Source organism: Apis mellifera, linkage group LG11 (assembly GCF_003254395.2).
Source record: "Apis mellifera strain DH4 linkage group LG11, Amel_HAv3.1, whole genome shotgun sequence".
NCBI lineage: Eukaryota > Metazoa > Arthropoda > Insecta > Hymenoptera > Apidae > Apis > Apis mellifera.
In genome coordinates, this window is record NC_037648.1 from 6144358 (window position 1) to 6162086 (window position 17729).

General features: G+C 21.9%; 1 protein-coding gene across 1 annotated transcript in view; it reads right to left on the bottom strand.

Annotated features, from left to right (window-relative positions):
• LOC724287 (protein rhomboid) overlaps positions 1 to 17448 on the bottom strand; it is an 869734-nt gene extending 852286 nt beyond the window's left edge. Inside the window, exons 1-4 of the mRNA XM_026443982.1 lie at positions 16321 to 17448; positions 12651 to 12892; positions 10303 to 10326; positions 10058 to 10222 (exon numbers count right to left, since the gene is read on the bottom strand). Coding sequence (XP_026299767.1) covers positions 10058 to 10222; positions 10303 to 10326; positions 12651 to 12830 — 369 coding nt within the window. The 5' untranslated portion in view covers positions 12831 to 12892; positions 16321 to 17448. The remainder of the gene's footprint in view (positions 1 to 10057; positions 10223 to 10302; positions 10327 to 12650; positions 12893 to 16320) is intronic.
• Positions 17449 to 17729: the final 281 nt, after the last annotated feature.

Consider the following 17729-nt stretch of genomic DNA (forward strand, 5'->3'; position numbering starts at 1 on the left):
ATTGATTATATTATATTATTAATTTTCAGTATAATATCGAAATTTAATTTTTAAAACTAATGGAAAAGCTAATAGAACTATCAAAACATAAGAAATTTTTAGAAAATGTGATTCTGTCTCAAGAAAAAAAATTTCATTTAAATAATAAGATCTATTTCTAACAAAGAATTAAAAAATTGATTAAATACAGCAAGTTTATAAAAGTTAAGAAAGATTATGCAAAAAAATAATGTATATCAATATTATATTCTAATTATATTAAAAAGTTACTTAAACATCCAATATTGTGCCATTTTTAGTGTAGTTATTGAAACATTTAATTAAAATGATCTTGTTTCAGATTATATTAAATATTTGAATAATTGAATTTTTAAAAAATTTTTTAACAAAACGAAAAATATTAAAAATATTGAATTATAATAAAATTCAATATATTAAATATTGAGTTATGAAATATGCATTTTTATATGTATTTGTGTTTTTTCAAAATTGTTTTATTTATATATAATTATATTCATTTTTACAAATCATAATATCTATGTTTCATGTCAAGACTCAAGAGAATTTCAAAAATTTGAATAAAATTTTGATTTTAAATTGTAGATTCAATAATATTTTCTGTTACATAATAAAGAATAAAAAAAACACAAATAATTTAATATCTACTATATTTCTTTTTATTCGATGTACTTGAATAATCAATTTGAAAACATTAGCCTTCTTTTATAATACACATCATAAGAGCGAATTAAAATATATATATTTTCGAAGAATGAAAAATAATGAATATATAAATATAAAAGTATATAATCTATTATATAATAGCATATAAATAATAATTATTATTGATATGTCGATTCTGTATACTTAATGCAAAGAATTCAAATCTCATATAATATATTCCTTGCATTTTTAATTCGAATGTATTCAATATTTTCGGATTCTCACGGATTTTTTCATTACAATAATAATAATAATAATAATAACAACAACAACAATAACAACAATAATAATAATATAAATAATTTGAGAATTTCAAAATGATTGATATTATGATTATACAAAAAAAATGGATATTTCTTTTATCATTCATTTTAAAGTCACTTTATATTTTAAATTTTCATTTTCATTAATCAGGATGAAAATATATATTTAAATATATAATTCTTTAATTATGGTTGTCAACAGATAACGACACATAAATTTTTATGAAATATAATTAATGTTAAAAAATAATTTTAAGATTTTTGAAGATTTTAATGTTCTGAAGCCATTATAAATATATATATATTCATAACTAAAGAATTAAAAAATAATATAATATATATAATAATATATATAATATACTCATTTTATATATATATAAAACATAATAATGACATAATTTTCAAATGACTTTCAAAATTATGATAAAAAAATTTTTTTATATTATTATATTCTATATGAAATGAGAACAATATAAAAGATGTATACATCTTTCCATAACATCAATTCTTTTATATTCTTATAATAATTCACATTACTCAATAAAATCTGAAATATTATTTAATTTTTCAATTTTTGTAATCATATGCAAAATGAAATCATTAATACACAATCCTATACAGATAAATGTAACTAGATTTTATCTCCTGCAAAAAAGTAGCATTATAATATGAAAATCTGTCATGATAATGACACGGAAGAAAGAATGTCTAGAAACAGAGCCAATGACTCGAATAAAATGAAATAGACGAAGTTGTATAACCTCGGTAAATAAGTTTCCTCGCGACAGTAGTACGATTTATCGCCAAAATTTAGGAACAAGAGGGGGCAACAAAGTGAAGGCTATAACGAGACGAATGGAGGCAAGAGTAGAGATGAAAAGAGAGCACAGAATTTTCTTAAATTGCACTTTGTAGCTCCTGAGAGACCTTACACAGGGATTTCGACGCCCACGGCGAGGGATAACGAGGCAAACTCAGGATTCTCTTCGTGAAGGTGAAACACACACCGGTAGGTCTTTTTCATAGCGATGCATGAGGCCCACAGGGACATAATTGATATCCGAAGAGGAAAGAAGAGAAGAGTCTCGAGATGGTTTGAACGTGGCGGTAAGCAAGAGGAAAAAATTATCTTAGGAAGAGCGACCGACACGAAAACAAGAAAGACGGAGGACCACCGAGATCGTGTCCAGAATCACCGACTTGCCGAAACTCTGGCAAAGGCCACCTAAGTGCTGACTACGTGTGTCTCCTCTTCTTTCGCCTCTCATTCTACAATTATTTTCGATCCTCTTCTTTAATAGCCAGTTCACCACTGCGCAAACATCGAGTGACCACCTTCGTCAAAGCTAATTGCTAATCGCAGGTCAGCAAAGGATCCTCCTCCAAGTCCCTTTGTCTTGCGCGTCTTTGTTCGATTCTGCATCCAGTTAACGCTATATTTGGATGATTTTGAATGCGACAATTGAATGAAGATGGACTCATTTATGGCATTAGATATACTATATCGATTGTATTCGAGAGAAGCGCATTTATTGAAAAATACAATTATTCGTTAATTTACTATTCAAATATTCTATTATTTAAAAATTTCTAAATGTTTTAAATAAAATAATAAAAAAAAATTGTTAAAAAATTTTTTTTATTCTTTTTATACAATGAAATTCTAAAAATATTAATTTAAATTTGCTATTATTATTATTATTAGACAGATCATTTCGGAAATGAATTCTATACAAATTGTATGTTAAAAAAAAATATAATATAAAATTATTATGCATCAAATTAACTCAATTAAATATTATCACAAATTATGTAGAAGGAAATTTATTTTATAAATAATCAAATTTTTTTATTAAAAACATTTTTAACTTTTTATAAAATTCTATATTCTTTAAAACAAAAATTTTACATTTAATTAATGTTGTTAAGAAAAGTTTTTAAAATTAAAGAAATTCAATCATAAATTCTTAAAAATTTTATTTTATATTAATATATAATATTAATATTATTTTATATTATGCATCTAATAATTGAAACAAATTTTAAATTTTCTATTATTGTGTTTAATATTTAAACAATTATGATTTTTTGAGTTTTCATTGATATGTTATTTAATCCACAGATAAATACATCAAATGCGTGATATTTTCATTCTTTTTAATGATTTTTTTTGTTATTTTTTTCGATATTCGATATTTTAAATATATTAAATTTATTAATTTTTTTAAATATCTAAATCGAATGTACAATTTATTTATGATTATAATTTAAAACACAATATTTTATATATAAAATATCTACAAAATTTAAAATGCGATATTTGTACCATATTAAAAAGTAAAATGTACCATTAATTAGTATGTATCGTATAGTATATAGTATTCTTCTACTCTTTTTCAATACACAATAATTCAAGAATTTCTTTTTCCATGATTGATAATTTGATAAATGATAATCTTTACTATTCTTTTTAATTAATAATTATGATTTTTTTAAACATATGTAAAAAGAAATTGTCTCGATAATATATATCTTAAGAAATAGAAAAACGAAAAATATTGGTTTAATTTAATAAAAACCTCAAGATTAATTTCCATAAATATTTCTACTCTTATTATCTTAATCAATAAAGTTTCAAAAAAATTTGTTTCTTTAATAACGAAATTATACCGTGAATACATTTGAAACAATGCATAAATACAATATAAATCTATCCGCAAACGCAGATATCAACGCGAAAGCAGAAAAAATAACAAATGATAAAACAAAGCGTGGAATGTGGAACGATTGCGCGGTAATTGAAAGTACTGGGCGAAATTTCAGAAAATATTATCCCTATTCTTATTGTTACAGCCTTATATGGCGTAAAATATATGCACCGTCAATCGTACGACAAACAAGATTATCACATTTGTTCGTGATCATATGAAATAATAAGTAAGCGTTATATAGTTATATAACGAGAGTAAAAGAGGCGCATGAACGGAAATCCTGGTTACCGCTGTTCGATCTTGGTTACCACTGTTGACCGTAAATCATACTACCGTAGCGGAGAATGCTTGCGATTCCATACTCTTGAATAATTGCGTCTACCTTTAACCACCTGCGGGTTTAATCCTATCACAGTGAATTGTCTCGTATGCGGTAAAAAAATCGAATTCCTGGTGTTCAATTGTGAATAACAAACACGAATAAAAAAGGATAGATATGTATATAATTCGCTCTTTTCAACACTATTACCGTGAAAAGTACAATAACTATCATTGCAATATATGTATATAAATATCTAAACATTATAGAACAGAAAATATAAAGTTAAAATTTTAAAATTTTTTGCTATTCATAATTTATACGAGAGGTAAAAAAAAAAAAAATAAGGACATTTACAATTTCCAACATTTTTTAACTTTTCTTTGTCAAATTTAATAACTTTCATTACTAATGTAATAACTATAATTACTAATGTACAAATATATATACGTATTAATAATTTGTATTTCTTTTTTTCTTGCTTTGATTTTATAATGCTTTTTATGATGATTTCACAGTGTTTCATATATATTGTTTTGTAATATTTTTTTTTTTTTAATAATTTTATCAAATATTCAATAGAATCGTTTTTTTTAAATAATGTCAGGACTGATTATATAAATATATATAAATATTTTAAATGAACTCAAATATTTTCAATTGATTAAAAGAATGAGTATAGTATAGTATAGTAAATAATGAAATATTATATGATAAAATAATAAAATATTATATAAATTATTAATATATATAAAATGTTTAAAATGAAATACATTAATGATTAATAAAATTTGCAATTAAATTTTGTTTATGTCTTTAAGTTTCATTAAAATTCGAAAAATTTTGGAAATTGTAACTGTAAGTGATTTTAATATTTTGACCAAAAGCTATAATAAAACAAAAATTGCCTTCTATAATAAATTAAAATCTGAATTTGGTTATAAATTTTGTAACAATTCTTGAATATTTAAAAAATTTTTATTATTTTCATTAATTTTATAAATTTTTTTTTAGAAATTTATAGTAATTTAATTTTTCAGCAAATAATATTTCTTTTTATATGAAAATAATTTTAGATGAAACAATTTAAATTGAATTTGATATAGATTAAAGAAAATTATCATTTCATAAAAATTCTTAATTTGCTGAATATTACTTTGATAAAATTTTAAATTAATATTTGTATGATATAATATTTAATGAATATTGATAATTAGAAATTGATATTTTAATATATATCGATAGAAAAAATTAAATATGTGTTGAATAATAATTGCGTTTTAAATGTTATTTATATTATTTATAGTTACTCATATTAATTATTAGTTATATATTAGTTATAATCATTGTTCAAAGGATTTAATTCTTTTATTAAAAACAAAAAGAAATGAAAATCATTAATAAGAGATTAAAAGAAAATGTCTATAAATGTTAAAATATTTAATTTAAAAAAATTATGAAATTAAAAAAATATCAATAATTATATATTCATAAAAATTTGAAAAAAAAAATAAAAAATTGGAACAATTATTTCGAACAAAAAACAAACGTTTAACAAAGTTGTAATTGTAAAACGAATAAAATGTTGTTTCAAAAGGACAATTTTTACTTAAACAAAATAAAAAAAAGAAAGATTTTAATTATCTTAAAAGAATTCTTTCAAAAATGAAATCTTTTTATACAAGAAAGATATTTGTATATAAAGAAATAGGAAATCTCTAACTTCTTTTCTTTTTTGCTAAATATAATATTTGCAAATCTTACATTTAATGGATAATCTTGTAATTGAATTTTGTCTCAGTATATCAATTCAAAAAGAGGATCAGATAAAAAGATTAATGTTTTATAAGATTTAATTCATTTCAACAAAGATTTAAAGATAAATATAGAAAATATAATCAATATTATAATGCTTATTATTAAATGATATAAATTTTCAAAATAGATTTTAAAATAAAAAAATAATAAAATATAAAACATTCATAACGCTTATCAAATTCTAAAAAATAAAATAATTTATATATTATAATAATTATATAATAAATATATATTATATATTATTTATCATATTGTAAAATATTATATTATATTATGTAAAATTTTATTGTGATTTATATTATAAAATTAATATATATAATATTATGTATATCTATACATTCTAATATATTTAATATTTAATTACTTTCCAATAACTGTTAAATTGTTTAAAGAGATAATAAATAAAATTAATTAAACAAGAATATAAAAAATAATGAAAAAAATATAAATTTTATGAAATACATTAATGTAAATATTTTTAAAATCCAAACTTTTCGTATTCTTTCCCAATTATTTTTTAACTATAATATTTTAAACAATTCTCTCATTTTTTCCAATACAACACTATTTTCTATTTCAAATATTTCGCGCAGCTTGTTCTCATCCATCCATTTGATAATTCACGAATATCCAAGATTTCAGAGAAAACTAATTAAAAATAAAACAGTGAAATATACTGGTGTATACAGTTAATAGTTACTTCAATAAAGACAAAACAAAACAAGAAAAAAAATCAAGCAAAATGAAACCATAAAATCAGGAAAAAAAAATGAACGAAACAAAAAATATGAAATATCCACGAATTCAATTATCAATTTTATCGAGGAAAATATATAACTACAGTTGAGATAATTTCGGAAAGTACGGATATAATAGATAAAATTTGTGCAGAATGTCAATACAGCTTTATGGAACGCGATTTTACCAAGAAATTCTTTTACGCATTGTTTAATCTACGAATTAAATCATTTCGGTTTGTACGCAGACAATTTTCTGCCACTCAATGTCAGATCTACTTACCTCAACTGGGGATCAAGGAGAAAAAAAGAAAGTAGAAGGAAACCGCCAAAAAGTTGTCAGCGAACAGACAAAGAGGTTGTGTCTATATCGTTGTGTGCCTTTAAACGGTGAGATTATCATTGTTCCCGATATTTATCTACCAGTTTTTCATCGTATTCCCTTTTCTGCAAAAAGGATCTCCTTTTTTTGTACCGTTCATCTCTTTACCGCCTTTCTAATACTATGAAGAACGAAATTCCAGGGTGTAGCTGCATTTTTCGAATTGACAAATAAAACGGACAATGAAAAGTTTCCTGAAGTTTGTTCGTCGAGCAGAATAAATCTATTTAACCGTCGGTAAACCTTTTTTGATCCGTTTCGTCTCATCTTGTATGCCGATACACGATTCTCGAGTTTCTTTCAGGAAAATCAATGTAATTCTGATGCTCGTATTCTATTTTTGACACGCATTTTTAAACAGATTATAATCGTACATTCGCTTTTATGCGAATTAGTCGGTTGTTTGGATATAAATGTAAGATCGTATTTTATATTTATTTCAATGTTTTGGTAAATTGATAGATTCATGACGAAAATTAGAAAAATATTGTAATATTGTTAATTCTTTATCAATAATATATAAAATATTTAAATTTCCAAACAAAGAAAATTCATTTGACATGAACATAACTTGAAAATTATTTATAATAAGTAGAAAATTTAAAAGAAACTAATCAGTGTAAGTCATATTTTATAAAAATGATTATATTAAAAAACCTCTTTATTGTTCACATTTTCTGTTAATAAATCAATTACTATTTCACTTTATAATATTAACTTATCAACTGATAATTTAAATAATAAAGAAATTCTTAAATTACATAAACCATTTTTAAATAATATGACTTACATTAATTGACTTTCAAATTTTTCAATTATGAAATAGAAATATTAAAAATAAAATTCTTGAGAAAATATTATTTATATTTATATAATTAGCAAAATGTTATTTATGTAATATTATATTAATGATTATAATTATAATATATATTGATGATTATAATTATATGATGATTATATAATAATATGAAAAATGAGAAAAAGCTTAACCTACATATTTTTTCTATTTCAAAAATTTTTATTCTATTGGGTTGGCAACTAAGTAATTGCGGATTTCACTCATAGATGGCTTCAGTTGAATTTTTAGATTTGCTGGCGTAGTCCAAATGTAAAACACATTTTGTTATTTGATAGTTGGCAATTCAGCTGTCAAAAAGTTTTTTGATCGGTTGCGTAGTTTTCGTTTGGCGTTCGTTAAAAAATGGAAAATCAAAAGGAACATTATCGTCATATTTTGCTTTTTTATTTTCGCAAAGGGAAAAACGCATCGCAAGCTCATAAAAAGTTATGTGCTGTTTATGCGCGACGAAGCCTTAAAAGAACGGCAGTGTCAAAATTGGTTTGCAAATTTCGTTCTGGTGATTTTTCACTCAAAGAGGAAAAACGCTCTGGTCGTCCAGTTGAAGTTGATCGACCTAATCAAAGCAATAATCGATTCGGATCGTCACAGTATAACTCGTGAGATTGCAGAGAAGCTTCATGTATCACATACATGCATTAAAAACCACTTAAAACAACTTGGCTATGTTCAAAAACTCAATACATGGATTCCTCACGAATTGAAAGAAAAGCATTTAACGCAATGCATTAACAGCTGCGATTTGCTAAAGAAACGTAATGAAAATGATCCATTTTTAAAACTACTTATACTAACTGGCGATGAAAAATGGGTTGTTTACAACAATATCAAGCGGAAAAGATCGTGAAGCAGGCCACGTGAACCAGCTCAAACAACATCAAAAGCTGGTATTCATCAAAAGAAGGTTTTGTTATCAGTTTGGTGGGATTACAAAGGAATTGTCTATTTTGAACTCTTACCACCCAACCGAACGATCAATTCTATTGTCTACATTGAACAACTAATGAAATTAAACAATGCAGTTGAAGAAAAGCGGCCCGAATTGACAAATCGAAAAGGTGTTGTATTCCATCATGACAATGCAAGGCCACACACATCTTTGGTCACTCGGCAAAAATTATTAGAGCTTGGTTGGGATGTTTTGCCACATCCACCATATAGTCCTGACCTTGCACCATCTGATTACTTTTTGTTTCGATCTTTACTCCTTGAATGGTAAAAATTTCAATAATGATGATGATATCAAATCGTACCTGATTCAGTTTTTTGCTAATAAAAACCAGAAGTTTTATGAACGTGGGATTATGATGCTGCCTGAAAGATGGCAAGAGGTCATTGATCAAAATGGGCAACATATTACAGAATAAAGTTATTTAGTTCCATGAAAAAATTGTCTTTGATTTTCTAAAAAAAATCCGCAATTACTTAGTTGCCAACCCAATATTTCAAATATTATTCTCGAGATATTATTGAATTTAATAAATGAATCTGGAATAGATATGAAGAAATAGATGAAAATAGATGAATATCTTTATTCAATATTACATTAGTAATAATGTACATATATTACTATTTTTTTTATCATATTTTATATTTCTCATATAGTCTTTTATATTTTAATTTTATTTTAGTTGGAATATTGAAAAATTTTTATAGAAGAAGAAATATCTTATATATATATTAACTTTTTAGAGATCAAAGTAACTTTGAAGTTAATGTTTTAATACGAGTTAATAATACGAGTTTTATTATATTTTATTTAATCAAATAAAAATGTTTTCATCACAATTAAACGATACTTGATAATTAAAATACGAAAATAGTAATATAAATATGTAGTATGACTAAAATATTATAATATAATTTAAAATATATATGATTAAAATATAATTTAAAAAATTTTCAAACTTACAAAATAAAACTTTAAATTATAAATATATGATCAATTTACCAAAAGCAAATAGAATATGATTCAATAAATGAAAAAATTTTATTCTTTAATCTATTTTAAATCTATTTTAATCTATTTTAAAGATAATAAAATAAGATTTTATCAATATATAAAATATATCTGTATGTATGTACATTTCTACATTGAATTATAATAAAATTTTTGTGAAATTATTTTGAATAATTATGAACAATAAAAAAGTGATAAAAAATATAGAATAATAATTTTTTTTCTACGTTCTTATGAATATGTGTATATATGTATATGTTTCATTATCTGAATATATTTACTTACCACATTGACGAAATCTTGAAACGTCACTGCTTCAACACGTGATTCCTTTGCTCTGGTAAGAAGTATATCTCGTTTATTTGGTGGTATTTCAATTTTCCATTCGGGACTCTTTAAAGCTGCTAAAAAATCCTCCACCGGTATCTCGCCAAAACCTTCGGGATCAAACTAAAAAAAAATTCAGTCACGATTACATATTGTGTAAGCTGATTTCCAAATAATAAATGTCGAATAATTCATAGACGTACCTTATCGAACAGCATTCGCCATTTCTGTAAGCAAATAAAAGAAATGGAAATATAAACTTTGATTTGATTCGTTTTTAAATTTTTTTTAAATTTTTAAGAATATTAAAAAATTTAAATATATTTGTTATTAAATGAAACATAATTCATTTGTTACGTAAAAATTAAAAATTTATTTATATCTAACGTAATGTATAAATGTATTTAAAGTCTTTTCTTTCTAAAGATATTATAAATATAAGCAACAAAATTATTTAGAATTAATATATATTTTTTTATTTTTACTAATATAAATTTTTACTAATATAAAAATTTTAAATATAAATAAAATAAAAATTAATTAAATATTGAATTATCATTTATCATCTTTCAAATTTATCCATTACAAATCATCAATTTTATCCATTACAAAAATTTATATTAAAAATTAAAGAATTTTAATAATTTTATATAGAGTTTTTCTTAAATATAATTTAATAAAAATATATAAAAATCATATAAAATATATATATATATATATTTTAATTTTGTTACATTTAATTAATAATTATAAAAATAATTTGTATAAGATATTTATATGATATTCTATATAATGAAATCAAATTATTATAATTTCAAAATGATAAATAAAATTTTTTGTTTTTTTTTTTTAAACTTTTTTTTTAAACTAATCATATATCATGTCTATTAAAGAATGTCAAGAAAATACATTATAAAAATAAGAGCATCTTTATTTTTTAAAAAGACATATATATATATATATTATTCTATATAAAAAATTTTATATAATATTTTATATAAGTTTTTTGTCAATATTATAAAACTACAAAATATTTCAATTAATTTTACAAAATTTAACATATAAAAATGAAACAGACACAAAATGATATAAATATGCATTTATATATTTTTATATGTTAAATTTTATATAATTAAAACTAAAATATCCTTTAAATTAATGATTCTAAAATATTATTTTAATTTTTTTTATAAGAATAATATATTCTTTTATAAATAAAATTTTCTTATAAATATTCTTTTATAAGAATAAATAATTACATCAGTTAATATAAAATGTGTTTTAATATTATAAAATATTATAATATTATACATTATAAAATATAAGGATATATATCATTTAAAAGTTTTATTTAAAAAAAAAAAGACAACCTTCAAATCTTTAAAATGCCATTTTTAAAGATTTTTAATTCATCCATATTTCATGTAGGAATTTTATTTTAAAGCTATGGCTAAGTTACATGACACACCATCTAATTGGAAAAAGAAATAACTATTAAGTACAAAACTGAAAGGATAAATATATAAGCTTTTTAGAAATAAATAAAAAATTCAGAAATTTAAAAAAAAAACTTATAAAAAAAACTTATAAATAACATATAATTAATATCAAAACAAATTTTTCTATAAACACAAATATTTAATCTAATTTAATCTTCAATTTCTAAAAATCAAATAATAAATAATAAATAATAAATAAATTTTACTTATACTATATTAAAATATCTGAATTTATATTAAATTTTAAAATTTATCGAAAAGCAAAAATTTTTTCATTTTCAAAATTTTTCTATTTTCCTATTACTTTATATTATTTTCGTAAATTTTTTTCATAATTGCAAGTAGGATTAAATTATTAGATATTTTTATTTTAATATATAAAAAGAAATATGAATCACTAATATTGCTTTAAATATATATTAAAGAATAAATAAAATTTTATATAAATAATATGTCTAATTTTTATATAGATATTATATACTAAATGATTAAATTATTATTATATTATGAATTATCATTCTTTAAAAATTCAAACAGAAAATTTTAAAACGAATATAAAATTCATTATGAATTTAATATGTATAAGTTAAATATTTATAATTTTTGAGGACATATATATTCAATACACAATATTTTATATTATATTTATTGTACATATTAATATTTTTTTTTTTTACAGTTTTTTTTTATTTCTATTAATTTTAATAATTTTCGTAAATAAAACTAAAAAGATATAAATTCAAATTTATAAAAAAACAATATCAATTTGATCTGTTGTAAATAAAAAAAATTAATAATGTTTATAAATGTAATAAAAATATATATCTTGTTATACATCAAAAAAATATTGTTTAATATATATTAAACTTAATATATATTAAAAATATATTTCACCAATATAAAAGTTTTAATATTATCAAAAATATAATATTATATGTGTATAATTTTTTTAATAATAATAATAATTACTAAATAATAATAATTGAATTATTATAAGTTTTTAAAAAAAAATCCTTTAAAATAATATAAGCAACAATGCTTTTCTCACATACATCATTAAGAAGCTCTCGTCTATATTCGGATTCATCAATATCAATTTCAGAAGCAAGATCGGTATGATCGGTAACATAGCCATCATAGTGTGCGCTGTTCGCCTCGCTACGTGCATATTCTTCCTCCTCCTCAACAGTACCGGCAATGGTCGGTATCGAAGCACCGTTTGCCACTAGCATTACCACATGTGGCACGAGGTCACCGGATAAATCTCCTCATTCCACCCTCTTTCGTCTGTTTCCTAAAGCATAAACACATCATTGTAATCTTACCGATGTACATCTTTAATCTGTATGATCCTTGACATGTTCATTCATACAAATTTCTACCATATTATAATTAATAGCTTAGTCTATTTAATATATAAATAATAAAATAATGTAAGTTTAAAGGACTTTTAATTGTTACTTTTTGTTTGTAGATAAATGAAGACTTACATAATGAATTGTTATGTAAAAATATATTGTAAAAATATTTTCATAAATTTTATTATTGCTTATTTGAAATAATTATAATAATTTGTAGTAAACGAAAGTATCAATTGATTATTTTCATATCATGTTTAAATGTTGTCTTTGAAATTGTCTGAATAGATACGCAACGAACTATGCAATATAATATAGTTCGTGCGACGGTATCGTTTCCATGGCAATGCATCGTCGATAGGTCTAACTACATACTATCTATCTACTGTATCTTGCTATTGTTCATGAAGTACATTAACGTCTATCGTTTCTAATCAAATATTGATTTCTTATCTTACTTTTACATAGTATAAAAAACAAATCATAAATTTAAAAAATTAAAATAAATTTAATATAAATAGAAAAATTGAATATTTTAAATTATATTTGTTAAAAATTTCAATAATTTTAAAATAATTAACAAAAATTTATTCTACCAAAAAATCTTTCAAAATTTTAAAACATGTAAAAATGATTATTCTTTTATCATATCTTTCTTTTTTCATATTCTTCATAATAATAAGTAATAAGGGAATAATAGTTAACAATATTTAATTAAACATTAATAATTGTTATTCATGTAATTGTATATAATAGAACAAATAAATAAATAATTTAAAAGATTTTAGATACTAAAACAATTTAGTAGAGAAAACAATAAATTTAGTTTACACAAAAATGTACAAAAATATCCATTGTTTATATATTAAATTAATAATATTAAGTAAACAATTTAATTTTATTTAAATGAATTTTATTTAAATTTTATTTAAATAAATTAAAACAAAGTATGACGAAAATAAAGTTTCATTTCATTTAGTATAAAAATAAAATGTTTATAATTTAATAAATAAGCTTTAACAGATATTTTTGCATTTTTGTTTTTTTATAAATTTTATAACTATTTTATTAATTCCTAGAATCATTTTTTCATTTTTTAAATTAATTAATTTTGTTTAATTTTAGAAATAAAAATTATAAATAAAAATTGTTTAATTTTATAAATATTTTATATATTTTATAAATTTTTCAAATATTTTAAATCTATTATTTTCCTTTTCTTATGCATTACCATTTATATATCCAAATATAATAACATATATAATTAACTAAATTCAAAACATATATATATATTGTATGTCTACTTACAAAATTTAGAATATTAAAAATATATAGAAAAAAATAGTAGAAAAAAGTATATATATTTACACTAATTACATTTGTGATTCTGTATTAAAAAAATAATATGTATATATATATATATATATATATATGTATATATATATATATATATATATATATATATATATCACTATATATATTTTTTATGTATTATAAAATGAATAAAATAAAAATAAAAATATATATAATTGTAAAATATATATAATTTGATAATATTAATAATTATATAATGTGATAATATTTTATAATATATAATGATTTTTAAAAAAAAATGAAGAATAATATTTATTATCCTATTATTATATTAATATTTTATTTCAAAAGGTCAAGCTATAAAACAATCATAAATTATCTTAAACTTCTTTTGTAATCTCTGAAATATATAAGTAGAAAAATATTTTTATTATAATAAATTCTAATTTCTATCAATTTATTTAGAATTATTTATTTGAAATATTTAAAAAATAGAAAGCAAAAATAAAAAATTTTATATTTATATTATATTTTATATTTTTATAATTTAAAAATATAAAATATTATATAATATTTTATAATTATATATATATAATTATAAAAATGTAATATTTTTTGTTTTTGCTTTCTATTTTTTAAATATTTCAAATAAATAATTGTAATTATATTATGGAAAATTCATTTTTAAATATAAATTTATTTCATTTAATTATAAGTCAATTTTACATATTATATATGAAAAAATAAATCATGTTAAAAATATATCTTACAATTAATTATATATTTAATTATATATTATTCAAATTTAATATATAATAAATAAATAAATAGAAATAAATACAATAATTAGTCAATAAAAACTAAGTTTTTGTTACAGATAGATAAATCAATAATTATTTAATAAAATTATATCAGTTTCACAAGTTTTCTATCTAAGATCTAATGTGATAGGTAAACCTATAACCACGATACAACCGAAGCTTCCACACGTCCGTTCATACCACCCCTCTAGTCACTTTCTCTTTCCCTTGTCCCTTTCCCTTAATCTCATCCCTTCCCCAACTCCTTTGCATCCATGTTGATTCGTTACCCTCCGTTTTGGTACGACGTCACTGAAACCCATCCTCCTATTGCACTGTCATCGTGCCAACCCCACAAAGTCACCCCCTTGACGCACACTTGTTCCGTCTCTTTTCCATTCTATTTACCTGTCCTCCTTCTGCGCCATCTTCTAAGCGCAATTATGTCTCGTCCATGTCAACCCGTTTGCATGAGACGCTTTTAAGGTCGACGACCTTGAAAAATGTTCGACGATACATCGTCATGGACGATGCTTCTTACATATATCTTGGTGTCTTCTTACATCCAGCCCTACTTGGCATTAAATTACCTCGAACCTTTTCATGCTACTCAAAATGGTATGTCTACCTTCGTTCATTTACCTTGTGTTGAATCCATACATTTATTTAACACTAATGATATGAGTTTATGTCATAATAGCACGAATTAACTAATTCATTGTTACATGGATTCGAATAGTTAGTAATATTTTGATCGCGGAAAGTTTTAAAATATTTTCATGGAGAAAAACAGGTTATTTATGATATGAATCATTATATTTTGTTTTAAGATGTGAATGTGTATACTTTGGTTGTTAACCTTTCACATGACTTTTACGACTATGTTGGTTATGTAGTAGAATTGTACTTTCACTGTTTAGTTCAGAGAATGGCTCACACTTAATAGTTCACAATATACACAAATTTTAATAATAGATTTTATAAAGGCTGAAATAAGTATTTTAATATTCGATTCGAATAGTAAATTTGAATAATAGTTATTTACTATTGAATAATATATAATATAATGAATTATTTAATAATCAAAAATTGTTAATATAATTATTTATATATTTATTCATATATATTATAAGAAATAAATGCTTTTTATATATATTATATATATAAATCCCAATTTTTAATAATTAAAAAATTTATATTAAAATTTTTATATTATAATTTTTTTTAAAAAGAAAAACAATAATATTTACCTTCTATAATTTGAATATAATGAAGTAGTAATCCATAGATGAATATTCAACAAAGTAATGAAGATATTAAATACGAACAATATTAGCCATAACACCATAATCTTATAAAAACATAGATTCACAATATTCACATTTTAAGAAAATTTACAGAGATACACCATTATAGAAGCACAAATAGGTTTTGTTAGTTTAAAAAGATCTTATCACGAATATCATAATAATTTTATATACACTAAATATTATACACTACACTTAACTATTTTGAAAAAATGAGTTTTGAATTTAATTTATTTTTTATAGCAAAAGTATATCTTTATTTTCTGTTTTGGCGCCACATAAGTAGTTAATCAAGAATACAAAACATCGATAAAACAGTTTCAAAATTGATCGAAGATCGCCAAAAATAAGAAGCAAGTTCAAAGTATTTTTATATCACAATTTTTTTTTTAACACAAATCTATAAAAAATTGCACTAAACAATTCATGATGCATAGATTTATTTTCGTGTGTCAATAGTTAACTCAAATAAATAATTAACTTTTTCACTAATGCGCGAAATATACAATTTGAAATAGAACATGGCGGTTGGATGATAATTTTAACACAAAGCACATATAAAGAAAAACAACGTTAATACAATAATATTGTTATAATTAATGAATTATGATTGTGACTGCAATGCGCAAAAGAAATCGTAAATTGAATCCCAATTGGCACACGATGTTACATTAATACGAAGAAGATTGTACAGTACGTGCGATGTAGTGGCGGTGCCACGAATAACTGTGGCAACGTGCGCAAAGCACGTTCGATCGATAATACAGGTTGCCGCGGAACTGCAATAGCCAATAGCAATCAGATCATATAAGATACATGCGAGGAACACGTGGAAACTGAAAATGCGGTCGCAGTTTAATCTATTGGCAATATAACTGATGTTGTCGGCGGGAAACGCGTCACACGACTGACGAGTACTTTACCACCCTCACAGATTCCCCTTTCCTCCACCCCCTTTTTCCACCCTCTCAATTCGTTTCACCCCCAGACTCGTTCGTTCAACCCCAACGTTCAAGAATATGCTATAGATGCTTACACATTATTAGCACGATACAAATTAATATCTTTTCAACAGAGAAAATTATGAAAGTTCTTGTTATTTCATTCTATAAAATTAAAATCAATGTGAATCATAATCAATGTTTTTTGTAAAATGTTCTTTAAAATGACATTATATAATATCATTAATATAAAAATAATCATTTAATTATTAAATATTTTCATATTATTATTATAATCAATCTAAGAAATTAAATTTACAATATAAAAATTAATAACTTGAAAATTATAAAATACTATTAAACTATCTCAATAAATCCAAGTAAAATGCTGGTAAAATTTTATATCATCAA